This window comes from Physella acuta, unplaced genomic scaffold (genome assembly GCF_028476545.2).
Source record: "Physella acuta isolate Inbredline_101_S28 unplaced genomic scaffold, ASM2847654v3 ptg001272l, whole genome shotgun sequence".
Lineage (NCBI taxonomy): Eukaryota > Metazoa > Mollusca > Gastropoda > Physidae > Physella > Physella acuta.
Window position 1 is genome coordinate 240,221 of NW_026732787.1, and position 20,782 is coordinate 261,002.

At 33.8% G+C, this 20,782-nt stretch overlaps 1 protein-coding gene across 1 annotated transcript; it reads right to left on the reverse strand.

Moving 5' to 3' along the window:
* Positions 1-358: 358 nt before the first annotated feature.
* LOC131957861 (fibrinogen C domain-containing protein 1-like) lies at positions 359-14,588 on the reverse strand. The gene is made up of 5 exons (XM_059322665.1): positions 14,411-14,588; positions 12,876-12,928; positions 1,429-1,548; positions 1,148-1,264; positions 359-728 (listed from the first exon to the last, which is right to left on the reverse strand). Exons 1-5 carry the CDS (start codon positions 14,487-14,489, stop codon positions 360-362), a joined length of 738 nt encoding a protein of 245 aa, XP_059178648.1. The 5' UTR covers positions 14,490-14,588; the 3' UTR covers position 359.
* Positions 14,589-20,782: the final 6,194 nt, after the last annotated feature.

Consider the following 20,782-nt stretch of genomic DNA (forward strand, 5'->3'; position numbering starts at 1 on the left):
GACAATTTTTGACGGTAGCCTATGTCCGAATCTTGAAATCTTTTAACATATGAAATAAGAATTCTAATGAATTAAGACTAATTTGATTCATATATGCAACACATTTTTAAAGGTGGTAGCAGAGTTTCTTTCACGCATCTCTTCAAGGGCGTGGAAGCATTACCAATTAATTTCACCCCCCCCCCACTGAAGAATGTCTACGCCCCCATCCTGATGACATTTTCTAAAATATCACGATTATACATGGCATTTATACTGTAACCAATGTCTATCCCCCACACCTCTACCCCACCCTTAAAGATATATGTCTGAAAGCAACTCTGGTTAGTAGATGGTACAACTTTGACTTAACAGCCGCACTAATGATTTTTCTTTCGAAGTTTCATCTCCGCTAACTGTAAAGGGAAGATAGTACCACCTAGTGCATCCCAGTGAATGCCTTCAAATCGGCGTGTCTCAACCCATACACCATTTAAATATGCGCTGTAGCATCGGTTATACCACCAGCCTGCTTTGTACTTTGTTGCGCAACCATTGCTGTCAGGCATGTCAATTGTGGCGAACTGCATGTTATTCTGTGCACTTAATGAATTGCCAGCGGTTCCATAGTAATCAGAAATAGTAAGACGGAAGCGGTCGGCTTCATTTGCAATGCTAAAGGTGCCGTATTTGGCGTAGTAGGGTTTGTTTTTATACATCATATCAATTCTCAGCTCATACTTGTGTTGCTGTAAAGAGTAAATGATAGTAAGGTACACCATACACATCATAAGTTGTGAGATTAATAAAATTATTTATATAACAAAGCAAAAAAAAAAAAACAATATTTAAAATTTATTTTTCACAAATTCGATTTAAAAAAAAGGATGGACATTAAGCGCCAACGTAGTGTTATAGAATCATTTTTCGGATTTATTTTACGCTTCCAGCAATAGGCTAGTCTAAAGACATACGCATAAAAATTGAATTTGTTTATTCGAAAACGTCATTTATCCTAATTTTAATTTCAGTACTCAGTGTGTAATGAAACAAAAGCGAAAGAAATGTACAAAAATACGGTTAAACTATTGGGGAGTTTGAAACTGTTTAACACTTAACACTTAATATCGTTAAAATTTAATTAAGAAACAGATCCGTTTTTACCCACCGTCATTAGCGAGTAGATAAAATCCAGTCCAATCCAGAAGTCACCACTTAACGTGCCAAATCCTTCTTTGTATGTTTGCCAGTTTTTATTAAAATTTACACCAGGGCTAATTCGACGCTGGAAGATTTTTATTTTTAAAATTTTAATAAAAAATTAAACAATAAGTGACCTGAAAAAAAGACAATTTTATAAAAACTTGCATTCTTTAATAAAAGCATTGGTCACTAAAATATAAAGGGGTGACTAATATATTAAAATTACAGTTCCTCCATAACATATACCTGGATAACAATCCATCCACCTCCGTCAGTTTTGGTATCGCATAAGAAGTTTTTCCCCAACATTGTCATAACTTCCCGATCTGCATAGCACGGCTTCATTGATAATTTCTCACAAACTGGCTTTAAAAAATGGACATTGGTGTTATAATCTTTAAAAAATTGAATGTTCCGGAAAATAATACTTAGCATAATACTACATTTATTTACCTTTAATTTGATACCGATTTTATGAATCAAAAGTAATTGGTAGCCTAGAAAAAGATTTGTGAAAAAACGCGTTTGTTTTTTTAAATGGATACGATGATATCAAAATAATGTACACATGTCAAGTTCATTGTTAAAACTAGGTTATCTATATACTACTAAAAAATTTAAGTTTGTTTACATTATTGAATATTTAATTATTTTTTGGGGGGAGGGGGGGGGGGGTTGTTTGTCTGTTTGGTTACTGGAGAGAAGCTGCATTATGTGTAGAGCTGTAAAATAGTATTTAGGTAGAGAACAGTGTTTTTTTTTTACCAAAACTGTTAATGACAAATTAATTTAAAGATGTTAATTAATATATAGATATATTTATTGGTAGATTAACCACATTAATTATAAAAATTCAGAACAATGACTTTATTTCTGTGTCCTCGGCGTATGAAGGGATAGTGTGGTCAGAGCCATGCTCGGCCGAATTTTTTTTTAAAACGATAAAAACATGTTGTCTGAGACTTGGCGGGAGATTGGGAAGGTAGAGTTGGGTAGCTTTGAACAGCGTGGGTCTCTTCCTAAATATTAGTAAAGGTATCCAATAGATACTAAAGTGACTCACACTTTTCTTTACAGTTATTTAAATAGTAGTGTATAATTTATTTTTACTTTATAGTGCTTTATTACATAAAAACTTGATATTAAAACGTTTTTATGAATTTTTATAATACATTAGGATTGTGTGGATAATTTAAGTGTTGTTTCCTCCAACGGAGAACTGATAAGTTTACCCATATCTGTATCTAATCCTTTCATCATAAAGGGCTTCTATGTTTAACAAAATTTCTTTTTGATACGTTCAGTCCTTGATGCTATAGAACATTGAAAGTTTATAAAAATCGATTAAACCTTAACAAAGTGAAAAGAAATGAAGAAAATAAATAAGTGAATTGAAAATTGGAGGTGTTGACGTATGGTACTCACTGGTTATCAACATACTACTAAAACTCAAGTTTGTTTACATGTTTGAATATTTTTTTTTGTTTGTCTGATTGACTTCTGGAGAGAATCTGCTCAATGTGTAAAGCTGTTAAATAGTATTTAGGTAGAGAATAATTTTTGTTTTCAGACAGACTGTTAATCACATATTTATTTAAAGACGTTAATTGATTAATTGATTTATTCCTAGGTAGATTAACCACATTAATTTTAAAAGTTTAAAACATTGACTTTACTTTGTGGGAATAGCGACGTCACATGATTTAATTACTTTTTAGTACAATAAACGGCGGCTTCAATCCAAGATCAAGTTGCCGATTCAGATGTTTAACGCGTTCTTAAACTAATCTTCTATCGGCTATAACTTTAACAAAACGTCCGTTTTCTATTTTTATTACGTTTCCACACTATTATCAATGTTTTAACACTTCTTTTTATTTTATTATACAATACATTTCTCTAGATCTACAGATCAGCAGTCGAAGGAAGAAAACGTTTTGAATCTAGATCTAGATCTAAATCTAGGTCACTAGACTTAATGTAAATTCTACATCTAGAATATATTTCAGGCCTTTATTATTTTATATAAATCTTTGTTTAGCTTCAATGATCTTCTAATTCGAGAATGCATGGGTTCTATCTAGGTTCTAGATTCTAGATCTAGATCCAGATCTAGACTCAACGTAGACTCTAGATCTAGATTTTCTAAATTCTACATCTAGATCTAGATCCAGATTTAACGTAAATTCTACATATAGAATCTACAACTAGAATAATAATATACTAAACTATTTCAGGCCTTAATTATTTTATATAAAACTGTTTGTTTTGCTATGCAATTTGCTAATTTAAGATAAAAATTAATTTGAAATAATTCTAGATCTAATTCTAGGGCTGTTTCGCATAAATTCTTACGCCGCGTAGAAGTAAAAAATATAACTTATTAACTTTTCCAGAGTACGAGCCTAGATAGCTAAGAGGTTAGCACATTAGGTTACCATGCAGGGGTGGCATGGGTTCTAGACTTGTCAGTATTTCTTGTTTCTTTTTTTTTTTAGTTGTGAATGATAATGTTGCCTTTGCCTATTGGAACTTAGCGGGATACAGGGCAGGTGAAGTAAAGTTCACCTGTTTCTTTGTCCTCAGTATATAACGTGGTTAGTGTGGTCAGAGCCATGCTCGGCCGGAATCTGTTTTTTTTAAATAAAACATGTTGTCTGAGACTTGGCGGAACACTGGGCAGGTGAATTTGTGTTGGGTAGGTGTAAAGTTCACCTGTGACGACAGCATATGAAGAGATAGTGTGGTCACACCCACGCTCTGTGTTTTAACAGACAAAAACATGTCTGAGTTGGGAGGACACTGGGCAGGTGAAGTAGAGTTGACCTGTTTTTGTGACCTCAGCATATGAAAAGATTATGTTGTCAGACGAAGTCAGTGTTTTTAAAAGACAAAAACGTCTGAGGCGTGACGCCTTTTTGAATGTGGGGTCTGGTTATTTTGTAATGATAAGTGATTGACGTGATGTCATTTATGGATGACCCCGGAAACCCACAGTTATCTAATGATAGCGGGTAGTCTAGTGTTTGATTAAAAGCCGATTTCTGATTCACATTAATTGTATAAGTCTCGAAAATTTCCACACAAAAAAACTTGTTTCTAAATGATTATTTAATCCTTTTTAAAACTTAAAGTTTTTTAAAAAAAAAAATCTCGTAGAAAAAAGAATTGCACACCAAATGAACTCCAAATAAAATGTGCATAATAGTGCGCAATATTATTAGTTTTTTATAAATTTACATTAGTTGCTTTTTTTGAGAAATCGGAAATAGCGTTAATTACTACCTTCGGTCTACGGAAATTACTCAAAATTTGACAGAAAGTAGAGAATTAGCTCTTTTACTTACATGTGAAATTTCATTTATCCACCTGAAACAGTACTCAATTTATAGGCTTTGGAACAATTCAAAGTAGAAAAAGTACCACTTCCGGTTATCTGAAATCGCTCAAAAGTTAATACAGATCTACGATTTTCATAAAATATATGAAATTTCATCAACCGGGAGTGGAATTTATTCGACTTTTGATTTTTGAAAAGCCTATAACTTGAGTACTATAACGATAGATAGACGAAATTTAATATATAAGTAAAAGTTTTAAATAACTGGAATTGGTACTTTTTCTACTTTGTTATTAAAACTTTTTTATACGAGTTTTTTTTTCATTAATTTACTTGTTTTATTAATTTTACAATAGAGTTACATGACTAAAAATCATTGCGTGCCTATTGAAAGTGATGACGCGCTATTGAAAGTTTTGACGCGTGTGGTGTGGTTGGGTAAAAAACCTACTAATTCGGTCAAAATTTTAATTTATTCATAAAACATTAATTAGGCATCCAATTAAGTCAAATTTAATTTCAGATTGCATTGTCTTCATTTCTTTACCCACGTGCCAACTGTGAGCCGTATCTGTCAATTAGAAGTGTCCGAATTTTCGCTCCGGCGCTTTGATCTAGACAGACTGACGACTGACGACTGACAGAGGAAGTGAGTTAAACAAAAAAAAATCAGATCCTTTTTACTTTCTCGTATATATCCCTGCCTTCTGTCAAATTTTGAGTTATTACTAATAATCCAGACTATTACGCCCATTGTTTGCCCTTCACTTGTTGCGCAATGTTTTTCTACGATATTCTATTGTATTTTAACAATTGAAGTAATTAAAAATGGATTGAAAATCATGACTATATCCCGAGTTGCCATCCCCCGTAGTGTTATATAAGTATATTCAAGAAAGTTTAGCAGAGATCACTTCCGCTTTATTTCGTGGTGAGTTTGTTGTTTTTTACATTTAGAACTGGGATTTAATCTAAAGTGTTAACCAACTTTGCCAAAAAGTATTGAAGTTTTAAGTGGATAATTAAATTCCTGTGTCCCCCCTACCCCCCCCCCCCCCCGAACTTTAAAAACGACTTCTCTTTTTGATTAAGGTGCTTTTTGAAAACTAAAGCCCTTGCAAAATAAACTATTGATAGTATACAAAAATACATGTGCATAACATCAATCATAACTCCACAAAGTACAATACAAATGAAGAAAAAAAATAAAATATTATAACTAGGAAGTGGTGATGTGTAAGTTATGCAACTAGTATGTCTGACCCACCATCACATGTTACTCTTAGCCAAGTTTGATTACAAACTGATTTTTGATTCACATACATTTTTTAATTATAGAAGTTTACCGAACAAAACTTATTTATAAATGAAGAAGCGTAATTGTGTTAACATCATAGAACGTTTAACACACGAAAAGCGTATCATCTACAACACAGCACAGTTAGAAAGACAGCCTAAAACAATGTCGAACATTAGTAGTATATTAGGTCACTTTTGGAGCGCATGGGTGAGCAGGATGCGGATGCGGATGCGGATGCGGAACAAAGGCTATATAGGAAAATACTCCCCCAGCCTGGTACAATGACATATAGCAAAATACTCACCCAACTGGGTGAGGCGAAGGAGCCGCAGGTACAACGAGATATAGTAAAATACTCCCTGGGGGAGGTGGAGGTACATCGACATATAGTAAAATACTCACCCAACTGGGTGAGGGTGGGTGAGCCGCAGGTACAATGGGATATAGTAAAATACTCACCCACCTGGGTGAGGGTGGGTGAGGGTGGGTGAGCCGCAGGTACAATGAGATATAGTAAAATACTCACCCACCCTAGGGTGGGGGATGCGGATGCGGAGTAGGTCAGTAGGTCACCATCGGTGACCTTGTGACGTAATTAGTAACATTGTGACGTAATCATTGACCTAGTTACGTAATTTTAATGTGTTTTTTAATTAGTTTTAATGAGTTTTTTAAATTTTAATTAATTTTTGACCTAGTTACGTAATTTAATGCGTTTTTTAATGAGTTTTAATGAGTTTTTAAATTTTTAATTAATTTTTATTAACGAGTTACGTAATTTTAATGTGTTTTTTAATGAGATTTAATGAGTTTTTAAAGTTTTAATTAATTTTTGCCCTAGTTACGTAATTTTAATGTGTTTTTTTTATTAGTTTTAATGAATTTTTTAAATTTTAATTAATATTTTATTAACGAGTTACGTAATTGGATTATTTATTTACTTTTTTAAATTTTAATTTTAAATTTTAATTGATTTTAATTACTTTGTTTATATTGTGTAATTTTTTATTAACGAGTTACGTAATTTGATTATTTGTTTACTTTTTAATTATTTTTATTTTGTTTATTTTTAATTTAATTTTATTTTATAATTAGTTAAATTATTATTAACTAGTTACGTAATTTGATTTTAATTTTTTTAAATTTTTAAAATTTTTTTTAAAATTATTATTTTTAAATTTTATTTTTAATTGTTGTTTACTTGTTGTTTAATTTAATTACTTTGTATAATTTATTTGTTTGAAATTCATTTTAATTAGTTTGCTGTTAATTATTGGCGACAGATGTTACCAAGCGGGTGGTGGTGGTGGTGGTGGTGGTGGTGGTGGTAAATTTGCTTAAGATTATAAACTTCAAGTTTTAAAAATCAACAACGTTATGGACCATTCAGCAACACAACGAACGGTTACCGAAAATAGAACATCCATTTAACCACATCTGTTACTTATCGATCCGTGATCCTTTGTTGACACGCGCTGCGCTTTTAATGGGAATGTATTGATCGCACCCACGGAGCCATCGGGACAACGGGCGCGTTAATATTGATTCCACACACAGCCATCAAATGATGGTCCGCCTAATTAATTTGGTCATGCATCGTGGGTTTATGTCGACTACAAACATCCATTAGAGACACCTGTTACTCGCTAATGGCACCCGACACGTATCGATCCACATGCGATCCTTTGTTCTTGTCAACCACCGTACAAGGGCCAAGTTAATATTGATCGCACCTACTGACCATCAGTATGATGGTCCATCTATGTGTAATTTTTTATTAACGAATTACGTAATTTGATTTTAATTTTTTAAATTTTTAAATTTTTTAATTTAATTTTATAATTAGTTTAATTATTATTAACGAGTTACGTAATTTGATTTTAATTTTTTAACTTTTTAAATTTTTTAAATTATTATTTTTAAATTTTATTTTTAATTGTTGTTTACTTGTTGTTTAATTTAATTACTTTGTATAATTTATTTGTTTGAAATTCATTTTAATTAGTTTGCTTTTAATTTCTTTGTTGTACGCCGTTTGAAATAAAAGACTAACACTAGCGTGTACTAGAAAGTGTCATTGTGTATAACATCCATTTAACCACAGCTGTTACTTATTAGCGACAGCTTGTACTTATCGATCCGCCCGTAATCCTCCCAGGCGCTCCCCGTGGTTGCTTAATAGCGGGCTCACTGAAGCGATCACAACAGGTAATTAATCGAAGCCATTAAGTCCCTCTCCGCGTTAAGTGTGGCGACAGCTGGTGCTGTAATTAGTCACGGCTCTCGGCTTTTTTCATTAGACTACAGCTGTACATGAACTATGTTCACATATCGTACGCCCGGTCATTCTTTGAGCAAATTAAAAAAAAAATTGTTTCCACATGTCATGCGTACCGTCCCTTGCTATGTATGAAAGATTAATGGTTGTAACTATTCGCTTATAGCGAGGGTCAGCGAAAACAAAAATATATTTAAGGGTCGGAAGCTGTAATACTAAAGCGAACATGGGCAGGTAATCTGCTGCAAGACTAAGATATATATTCGTCTTCCTTCTAGGTTCATTGCCTTTTTTGGTTGAGGTTAATCATCGCCATGTTTTCAAATATCGCGATGTACGTCACGTTCTCTCCCCTCTTACTTAGTAATCGCTTCGTCTACCTATTGTTTACAACACGCTTACAAAGAAAAAAATATCCCACCCCTCTACTTGAGACATAAAATAAAAAAGTGTATTGTGCCTTGTCGTCACAGGAAACAAAAACGGTGGCGTCTAATGTTGTTAACCCTTGTCTTCCTAAATTATTTTTTAACTTGTTAAAGAAATTGAATGTTTAGTTAATGATTCTGACGCGAATTTTTTCACAAGGGACGATACTCGTGGCTGTAAACAAGGCTTTTCTAATTTTAGAACAGTTGTCTTTCCTCACGTTTCTCTATTAGGGAAGCCGTAAGGGGAAGACACACGACACGTCTTTTAAAATGTAAACAAGCGTGCACGGTGTGCACTTAAAATAAACCCCGCTGCGACAATTGTTAAATTTATCTGGCTCAGTGTGGTCAAATGGTGGTCAGATCAAAAGAAAATCGGAACGGTCATAAAAAAAAAAAAAAAAAAAAAACGTAATTACTTTTCCAGACTTGTAAAAAACATGTCTACCCCGCATACCTACGTACCAACGCACCGAGTCGCTCATTAAAAAACACGAACCTACCGAGACTTTGTTTCGTCTCAAAACCTGACTTAACGGTGGTTGAAAGAAAATTCCGACCCTTAAATATATTTTTGTTTTCGCTGACCCTCGCTATAAGCGAATAGTTACAACCATTAATCTTTCATACATAGCAAGGGACGGTACGCATGACATGTGGAAACAATTTTTTTTTTAATTTGCTCAAAGAATGACCGGGCGTACGATATGTGAACATAGTTCATGTACAGCTGTAGTCTAATGAAAAAAGCCGAGAGCCGTGACTAATTACAGCACCAGCTGTCGCCACACTTAACGCGGAGAGGGACTTAATGGCTTCGATTAATTACCTGTTGTGATCGCTTCAGTGAGCCCGCTATTAAGCAACCACGGGGAGCGCCTGGGAGGATTACGGGCGGATCGATAAGTACAAGCTGTCGCTAATAAGTAACAGCTGTGGTTAAATGGATGTTATACACAATGACACTTTCTAGTACACGCTAGTGTTAGTCTTTTATTTCAAACGGCGTACAACAAAGAAATTAAAAGCAAACTAATTAAAATGAATTTCAAACAAATAAATTATACAAAGTAATTAAATTAAACAACAAGTAAACAACAATTAAAAATAAAATTTAAAAATAATAATTTAAAAAATTTAAAAAGTTAAAAAATTAAAATCAAATTACGTAACTCGTTAATAATAATTAAACTAATTATAAAATTAAATTAAAAAATTTAAAAATTTAAAAAATTAAAATCAAATTACGTAACTCGTTAATAAAAAATTACACATAGATGGACCATCATACTGATGGTCAGTAGGTGCGATCAATATTAACTTGGCCCTTGTACGGTGGTTGACAAGAACAAAGGATCGCATGTGGATCGATACGTGTCGGGTGCCATTAGCGAGTAACAGGTGTCTCTAATGGATGTTTGTAGTCGACATAAACCCACGATGCATGACCAAATTAATTAGGCGGACCATCATTTGATGGCTGTGTGTGGAATCAATATTAACGCGCCCGTTGTCCCGATGGCTCCGTGGGTGCGATATCAATACATTCCCATTAAAAGCGCAGCGCGTGTCAACAAAGGATCACGGATCGATAAGTAACAGATGTGGTTAAATGGATGTTCTATTTTCGGTAACCGTTCGTTGTGTTGCTGAATGGTCCATAACGTTGTTGATTTTTAAAACTTGAAGTTTATAATCTTAAGCAAATTTACCACCACCACCACCACCACCACCACCACCACCACCCGCTTGGTAACATCTGTCGCCAATAATTAACAGCAAACTAATTAAAATGAATTTCAAACAAATAAATTATACAAAGTAATTAAATTAAACAACAAGTAAACAACAATTAAAAATAAAATTTAAAAATAATAATTTAAAAAAAAAATTTAAAAATTTAAAAAAATTAAAATCAAATTACGTAACTAGTTAATAATAATTTAACTAATTATAAAATAAAATAAAATTAAAAATAAACAAAATAAAATAATTAAAAAGTAAACAAATAATCAAATTACGTAACTCGTTAATAAAAAATTACACAATATAAACAAAGTAATTAAAATCAATTAAAATTTAAAATTAAAATTTAAAAAAGTAAACAAATAATCCAATTACGTAACTCGTTAATAAAATATTAATTAAAATTTAAAAAATTCATTAAAACTAATAAAAAAACACATTAAAATTACGTAACTAGGGTCAAAAATTAATTAAAACTTTAAAAACTCATTAAATCTCATTAAAAAACACATTAAAATTACGTAACTCGTTAATAAAAATTAATTAAAAATTTAAAAACTCATTAAAACTCATTAAAAAACGCATTAAATTACGTAACTAGGTCAAAAAATAATTAAAATTTAAAAAACTCATTAAAACTAATTAAAAAACACATTAAAATTACGTAACTAGGTCAATGATTACGTCATAATGTTACTAATTACGTCACAAGGTCACCGGTGGTGACCTACTGACCTACTCCGCATCCGCATCCCCCACCCTAGGGTGGGTGAGTATTTTACTATATCTCATTGTACCTGCGGCTCACCCACCCTCACCCACCCTCACCCAGGTGGGTGAGTATTTTACTATATCCCATTGTACCTGCGGCTCACCCACCCTCACCCAGTTGGGTGAGTATTTTACTATATGTCGATGTACCTCCACCTCCCCCAGGGAGTATTTTACTATATCTCGTTGTACCTGCGGCTCCTTCGCCTCACCCAGTTGGGTGAGTATTTTGCTATATGTCATTGTACCAGGCTGGGGGAGTATTTTCCTATATAGCCTTTGTTCCGCATCCGCATCCGCATCCTGCTCACCCATGCGCTCCAAAAGTGACCTAATATACTACTAACATTTCTACATTTTTATTACGGCAAGAATTTAAATATACTTTTAAATAATGCTAATATAATAATATATACCTATATACTACTAAAACTCAAGTTTGTTTACATGTATGAATATTTTTTTTTTGTTTGTTTGTTTGTCTGATTGACTACTGTAAATATATCTACGCTATATGCAGAACTGTAAAATAGTATGTAGGTAGAGAAGAATTTTTGTTTTCAGACAGACTGTTAATCACACATTTATTTAAAGACGTTAATTAATTTATTGATTTATTCATTGGTAGATTAACAGCATTAATTTTAAAGTTTTAGAACAATGGCTTAACTTTGACTGAATAGTGACGTTTGATAACTCACTTTTTTATTTGTTTTTTGATTTGTTTTTGGGGAGAATCTGCATTATGTGTATAGCTGTAAAATAGGATTTTGGGTGGTAAATATTGTTCTGTCTTAAACACACTGTTAATTACAAACTAATTTAAAGCCCTTAATAAATTTATTGATATATTCATTGGTAGATTAACCAAATTAATTATAAAAGTTTAGAACAATGAATTTAGTAATAGTTTAATTTTTTTTACAACAATGTTTTCAATTTTTTTTTTCATAAAGCCTATATGTGAATGATAAGGTTGACTATCAGGACCTCGCGGGGCACAGGGCAGGTGAAGTAGAGTTCACCTGTTTCTATGTTCTCTGCATATGAAGGGATAGTGTGGTCAGAGCCATGCGCGGCCGGAATCATGATTTTTTAAAATACACACATGCCTGAGACTTGTCGGGGCACTGTGCAGGTGAAGTAGAGTTTAGTAGAGTTTTTAAAATATAAAAAACGTCTTTTTGAATGTGGGGTCTGGTTATTTTGTGATGAAAAGTGCTGGCAGACGTGATGTCATTTATGGATAACCCCCCGAAACCCACTGTTATCTAACTAGATAACGGGTAGTCTAGTATATATATATATATATATACATATATATATATATATATATATATATATATATATATATATATATATATATATGTGTGTGTGTGTGTGTGTGTGTATGTGCGTGCGTACGTGTGTGCGTGCGTGCGTGTCTGTGTGCGTTTGTGCGTGCGTGCGTGTGTGTGTGTGTGTGTGTGTAGAAATACGGTATGTGTTGAAGTATTTAGAATAAGTATGCCGTCTTGTAGATCTGAATAGTGTTAATTTTTTTACTAAATTTTTTAACGTGTATTACTTTTTGAAAAAAATATTGCAATTGCGTTTGATTTCTTTGATTAGGTTTTAAACTTTAAAATTAATAATACTCTTACAATTATATATTCTATATCTTTATGTACTATGATATAAAATAAATTTAGTGCTGATTCTAATGAGAAAAAGCAACTAAGAACAGAATCCGTTTTAATGAGAATATTAATTTAATATAGTCCAATAGTATTTATTTTAATTAATTAGTTTGATAGAAGGCCAAGAAACAAAATACAAAAAACTTACCTGAGACTCAGTCAGACACCTTTGTACTGGACAATGTGGTGCATCGTAAACTCCTAGTTTTGGAGTTAAAAAATAATAATACTATTAAAAAAATGTGGAGAATAATGTTTAATTTTTTTTTAAAAAAGCCATTACTTCCAACACTTCCCCTCTCTGCGCCAGCCTCTCCTTGCTTAGCACCAAGGGTTTTTCTTACACTAATTAGGTTCCTATGTTTACCTCGACTGTTGAATTATACTTCATGTTATTGTATAATATGTTGCCACTTATAAACAAACATTCTAACACTTCCCCTCTCTGCGCCAGCTTCTCTTTGCTTAGCACCAAGGGTTTTTCTTACACTAAATAGGTCCCTTTGTTTACCTCGACTGTTGAATTGTACTCCATGTTATTGTATAATATGTTGCCACTTATAAACAAACATTATAATGCAACTGATACACATACACACATATACCTATATATATAATTCTCTTCGTAGAGACATTAGAAAACAACACGCAGCTTCGCCACCACCCGCATTTCACCTATATATATATATATATATATATATATAAAGCAATGTATGTGTGTGTGTCTGTGAGTGTGTCTGTCTGTGTGTCTTTTATGCATTACCACACCTCTTATCACATCGCCGTGAAACTTTGGAAAGTTGTTGAGAATATTCCTGGGGAGGTTTTTGCGAAAAAAAATTCAAATTCGCAGGGGTGGCGCCCCGGCAGGGCGCGATTTGTTTTTCTCTATATACGGTATATAAAAATAAAAGTCTATTTGGATTTCACACTGTTCATCCGATAGCCATGAGACTTTGGGGAGTTCATTATACCACTCTTGGAAAGGGTTCTGTAAAAATATAATTTTTAATTTCGCAAGGGCGGCGCCAGGGGAGGGTCCGATTTTTCTCTATATACGGTATATAAAAATAATAAAAGTGAATTGCCGTGATACCGTTCACACGATCGCCATGAAACTTTAGGAATTTGTTGAGAACATACCTGGGGAGGTATCTGCGAAAGAAAAAATTTCAAATTCGAGGGGTGGCGCCTCGACACGGCGCGATTTGTTTTTTTATATATACGGTATATAAAAATAAAAGACGATTTTGGTTTGGCATCGTTCATCCGATAGCCATGAGACTTTGGGGAGTTCATTATACCACTCCAGGGAAGTGTTCTGTAAAAACAAATCCTTTTTTAATTTCGCAAGGGCGGCGCCACGGGCTGCTACCATTTTTCTCTATATACGGTTTATAAAATTTCGGTTTCACACCGTTCATCCGTGTACCATGAAACTTTGGGGAGATGATTAGATCACTCAATGGTAGGGTTCTGCAAAAAAATATTATTTAATACTGCAAGGGCGGCGCCCCCCCCCCCTTCGTGGGGAGCGATTTGTTTTCTCTATACACGGAATATAAAAAAAAAACCTCGGATGTGGTTCATCCGAGAGCCATGAAACTTCAGGGAGTAGATGAGAATACTCCCGAGAATATTTCTTCAAAAAAGAAAACTAAAGTAAAAGAAACAATGACTCACCGTTCAACTCCTTAGCGCCTGTGTATAGAGATTGTAGTTTGATTATAAGTGCAACGGCTAGCAGACCTGTAAGGAACATGTTGTGTTCAGTCAGCTCGTTTGGAGATGGTGTGTTTGCCACAGGCTCTTATAACTTGTGTTAGCCACGTTTTCAGATTGAATGAACGAGATCACCAGACGACAGATGCTTAAAAGATTAAATGTCGTTTGTTAGAGTTGATCAATCTTTTATTTAGAAGACTATTTTAAGACATGGTTTCAACATAATTGTATGTTTTCGCAGACAGGTAAATTTAGCTCGTGCAACCGCATAGGCATTATGTGGACATGAATAAGCTTTATTTAAAAGTATATTTTAATTCTTGGAATAATCGATTTAAAAAATGCTCGTTATCCATATCTATAAAAGTAAAGTGGGGGATGTTTGATTATTGTTAACACCTATTTGATCGGGTACTGGAGGTACATTTCAGGGAAATTATTCTTGACAAATTTGCTGTTCACTCTCAATTTGACAGGATAATTAGAATTATTTCAATAATCAAATTTAAAGATACCGAAAATTGACCTTGCTGAACCGCGGCCTTTGATAACTATACATTTTTTAATGTTCTTGAATTAGGTTGATCACTTTCAGATGAAAAAAAAATTGCCATTTTGTAAGGTGATAGCTAGAGCACCGTTATTACCTGGAAAAAATCTAATTAAAGTGTATAATATGGAAAACTTTTATCTATCAATTTTATTTATTAAAACGTACGCTACTGCATCAGAAATTCTAAACTTCTAATTACTTAAGTTCTTTGTCTACATATAAAATAAACAAAGAAAACATTTGGATCTAATAAAAAAAAGATTGAAAATAATTTCATCAAACTAGCAGTAGCGGTAGTCAAGCTATAGTGCTCATAGACACACACACATACACACATATATACACAAATACGCACACACACCGAGACATACGGACAAAATTGCAAAACTATGACTCTCCGACTCAGGAGTTGTAAAACGTCGAGATTTGTTAAAATCTCGACTTTTTAATTTCTCGTATACGAAGTAGGCCAATAGAAAAAAAAATTGTAATAGTGAAAACAAAAAATCGAGATTTTTGCATATCTCGACGTTTTAGACCTCCCTGAGTCGGAAAAACATAGTTTGGCAATCATTGCAGGCCTAGTTTATCACTTAACTTAAACCTAGATTTAATCGAGCCATTATATTACTTTGTGGTTAAGGTTAGGTTTAATGTAATATAATGTCAAATCTAGAATCAATAGGTAGACCTTAGGTGATAATATCCAATTACGGTTTTGGTGTGGTCGTAATTGCTTAAGGCGATTACCTGTAATATTACAAGTTAATTTGGGGGAAATTACCCGGACAAAAAATGACCAAGAGTATTATCATTCTTCCTATATGTTGATAGCTTGTTCAAAAAATATATATTTTTGGTAACTATGCTTTGTAGATTTTAATTTTACTGTGGCGTGATGACATACATTTGTTAAGTGTGTCTTATAATTGGTTGTGTAAACAATGTTTTTGAAACTAGATCTCGTGTTAGAAAGCGATGACATTCGTTTTCTTTTTATTTAATTTACAACTACACTTACCCTTACTTTTATCTTTAACCATAACCATTACCGAATATTATCTTATTCTTACGGGTCATCCATTTATGACGCCCCCCCCCCCCCAGTCCACACTCGTCCACAATTGTCGATTATTTGAAAACCCCCTCCACCTAGGGTAAATGCAAAGTTACTCCAAAAAATATAGAGTACGCACAATGTGTAATAAAAAGCCTATATAAGTAAAGAATCACTATCTAACTGCTCTGCACATGGTCAGAAAAACCGAGTATTGATAATGAGTGCGGCAGCCAGTAGATCTCTCAATGTCTCCAGCATGTCCGTGAGGTAATAGGCTTGTAGGACATTTCGATCTCTGGCCACATCACACGAATACATATAAAGTTTATACGGAAACAGCTGGTTTAATAAGGTCAGAGTAGATTGGTGTTTAATTTAGCAAGATCTATTTCTGAAGATGATGTAAAATAAAAACCTAGGTCGATGGGTTAAGGTAAACATGCAAGCCATATACGAAATGTACATCAAATTATCTATTTCCGCTTCAACAATCTGCAGTGTTACGTGTTTTCATTTAGCTGGTTAATTAGACCAACAGGTTGACAGCCTATATGCATGTTTGTTTAGTTTTTGTGACCACAGCATGTATGTATGTTATCTGTGTTGACAACCTATATGCATGTTTGCATGGTCTGGTGTGTTGACAGCCTATATGCATGTTTGTATGGTTATGATTTCTGTGTTCACAACCTACATGCATGTTTGTATGATTTGTGTTTTGACAGTCTATTTGCATGTTTGTTTAGTTTTTGTGATCACAGCATGTATGTATGTTATCTGTGTTGACAGCCTAGATGCATGTGTGTATGGTCTGTGTGTTGACAGCCTACATGTTGAGACACGATTCTATAGATTTTAATAGTTTTCTCATTTCGATAGCCCACTTTTACACGAGCGATTCCTTGCCTGCATCGAAAGGTGATGTCTCTCTCTTTTCAAAATTCACCTGATTTAGAGTCAAGATATATTAATATGTATATATATATATATATATATATATATATATATATATATATATATATATATATATATATATATATATATATATATAGGTGAATTTTGAAAAGAGAGAGACATCACCTTTCGATGCACTACGTTGTACAGTGCGAAGGTGACTTATTGGGCATTCGGTAACGTCTTCCTTAAGCCAAAGTTTATATTGTCCAGGATTCAATGCGATCAAATGTTAAGACAATGTTTATTAATATCTTGTATGTTAGTACTCTTACTGCAGCTGGCACTCTTACAAACCCGGAAATGACGAGTTTAGAGCCGGGACTATAGAGCTAGGTATAGGTCGTCACGTGACCAAACAATCAACTACGTCCAAACCAGGTGGCCAGATACACTTATCAAAAATATATATTTTTGGTAACTATGCTTTGTAGATTTTAATTTTATTGTGGCGTGATAGATCATTTGTTGCATTCGGCCAAGTGTCCATTCGGGCATTTGTTGCATTCGGGTACGTGTTCATTTAGGACACAGGCGATGAACCACAGTGCAAAATATTTAAATTACAAAGACCTAACAATAGAGGTAATGAGGTCGCCTATACGCACTATACAAATATTTGAAAAATTAACAACAATTTAAACAGAACGTGCGCAATGACAATCATTTTTGGTAAAATCATGTATGGCGAAAATAAAATGAATCTATGATCGTGTTTAGATTTCTATACCGAACAATCGATCATGACAACATTACGTACGTACGCCACAAGATTTGCTTTTTATAAATATAGATACAATGCCCATAAATGCACCACACATGTGTCCGTTGCTTTATTATTTTATTGAGTGTATTACAACATATACATATGTGTTTTGAGTACGTGTAAGTAAGGCAGTGTTTGCTAATATGTCCTGGTTATTTATAAGCTAGTACAGTTACATTTCAAACCTGACGGTCTACAGGCCAAGTGAAGTAGAATTAACTTGTTTCTGTGAACTCGGCATCTGAAGGATAGTGTGGTCATTTATTACTGTTTAATACCCTAATGGGCAGATGAAGTAGTGTTATGTTTCTTGATCTCGGCATTTGAAGGTATGTGTTTGACTCAATGGCAAGCAGCCTTTAATTTCCATAACGTGAGTTAGGTACCCATCAGAGTTGGGTGGACTCAGGGGTGGTCTACTGACTTGAACCCGGATTCGAAATCAAGATTTACGGGTTAGCAGTCCAGTTCTCTAAAGCTAGGCCACTCCGTCCCATGCATGTTCATATCATATCGTATATCACCTGAACAAGTAACAGATGTTCTGCTTAATCTCATCGACCCATCCACAAGCATTCATTTATACTTTTTCGTGTACAGCGTACAGGCGAACTATTGTGAGCGTGCAAAACATTGCTATCGTGATTTTGATAAATCTCGACGTTTTACACCTCACTGAGTCTGAAAAACATAGTTATACAATGGTGTCTGTCAGCATGTTTTTCTGAGACCGCGGTAACTTCGTTTATTTTTTAATTAACGAAATTGTATATTAAAGTATTACATCAAAATTATAGGTTTCCTTTCGGGGGTCATCTACGAATGACGTCAAGCTTTCTACCTCCCCCTTTCTCCCCACTGTAACATATCGTCACAAAAATTCTTCCCCCTCATAAAATGACTTCACACCTCAGCCTACAAATACCCCTTAAATTGTCAGTTGAGTTTTTCTTAAAACATTAATATTTTTTCCAAAATCTTGTCTAAAATCTGTCTACATCGAGTATTTTAATCAATAGCTATCACAATTTATTAAAAGTTTTCTAAAACGCGAAAATATAGTTAGGAAAGTAATTTTACTTCGCAGTCACTTTATGGTCGTGCAAAAATTACTCTACGTTGTCAGCCACATCATTCAGTCTAAAGCGACATTCACATTTTGTTTTTACATTCAATCAGTTTCTTTTGCATTACACCATTTCTTCTAACTAATAATGCAAGAATTGCTTTTGAAAAAATGTAGAAAACCAGGGTAAAATCATTACAAGCAGATACTCTCAGATTGTGTGTAAAGTAATCTTAAAAACACGTTTACAAATTCCATGTAAAAAGGATTTGAAGAGCCCAACTATTCTCTAATCCCTTAACTAAAATACACCAGCTTGTAAAATCTAATCACCTAACTTGTAAAATTGAACAGGTCTTAGAATGACTATTGTCTAATCAATTTGGGTTGGATAAATTCGATCAATGTGAGCATTATTCTCGCGGTTCAGCACAAATTGGGCTGTAATTTATCCATATCCACCAGGATATAGGTCATATTCACCAATTTATTTGCCATCTCCACCAAGATATTGGCCGTCTCCAACAAGATATTGGCCACCTCCACTGAGATATTGGCCATATCTACCAAGATATTGACCATCTTGAATACCATATAGATCTACTCCCCAGGATTATGGCGATTTTCATTAAAATATAGGCCTACTCCTATTAAGTATTGGCAATCTCAACCAACATATTAGCCATCTCCACTGAGATATTGGCCATCTCAACCAAGATACTGGCCATCTCTACCAAGATATTGACAATCTTCACCACGATATTGGCCATCTCCACCAAGATATTGACCATCGCCATTAAGAAATATGCCTATTCAACCAAGGTAATGGCAATCTCCATCAAGATATTGGCCATCTTCATCAAGGTATTGGCCATGTACACCAAGATTATAGCCTTACTCCACCAATATACTGACAATCACCACAAAGATATTGACAATCTTCACAATGATTTTGAACTACTGTGCGAAAAAAATTGGCAATTAACAAGCCATTTTAATCATCTATTGAATTATTTTTAACACAATGCATCAAAACATTTAGCCTGTTTAGATTATGTGTTTATATCTGTGTGCGTGATTTTGTGTGTCTTTGTGTTGGTAGTTTGTTTATGGGTGTGTGTCATGCAATGCGTCTATGTTGTGTTTGTTAGTATGTATGTTTATTTATGTTCGTACGTTTTCGTACTAGTGTGTAAAGTATATGTTCTTTTAATTGTCTGTATGCTTGTTTATCTGCTGTCAAACTATTTGTGTGCTTGTATGTGTGTTTTCGTGTCTTTGTGTACGTATTTGTGTTTCTAACATTGATTAAAAAGCTCCTTTCCTTGTTCGATCAATACGACATTAACACAACCTGATTAAATTTTGATCATTAATGTTTTTAGATGTCTACGAACGAAAACTCCCCAGCAAGATAAATGTTCTGCGAACTTCTTTTTTACAAAATTCCTATAGATTTATCTAATTCATTTTTTAAACCTCTTTAACGGATTACGGGCAGAACGGGTTGGGTCAGTGAAGCTCATGGTTGCTTAACCAAAAATTTCCAATAGCTGATGCTTTGCAGATTGTTCTTGGATGGACAAAACCTATGGAAGCATTTCCAGAAAGAAAAGCAGGCTGATATCGGTGTCACAAGCCTACATGGTACATAACAATTAACACGCAATACTTAATCGTTGTGTGATGAAATATCTTCGAACATTAAAATTAAAAACGAAGCAGTAGAACAAACAAAAATTAATGGATCTTCCTTAAGCCAAAGTTTATATTGCCCAGAACTCAAGGCGAAAAAATGTTAAGATGATGTTTATTAATATCTTGTATATTAGTACTATTACTGCAGCTGGCACTCTTACAAACTCGGAAATGACGAGTTCAGAGCCGGGACTATAGAGCTTAGGTATAGGTCGTCACGTGAACAAACAATC

Coding starts and splice junctions, on each gene's coding strand:
- LOC131957861 (XM_059322665.1), bottom strand. CDS start 14,489: ATGTTCCTTACAGGTCTGCTAGCCGTTGCACTTATAATCAAACTACAA. Junction 12,929..14,410: donor AGGCGCTAAGGAGTTGAACG/GTGAGTCATTGT, acceptor CTCCAAAACTAG/GAGTTTACGATGCACCACAT. Junction 1,549..12,875: donor GGTGTCTGACTGAGTCTCAG/GTAAGTTTTTTG, acceptor CATTTTTTAAAG/CCAGTTTGTGAGAAATTATC.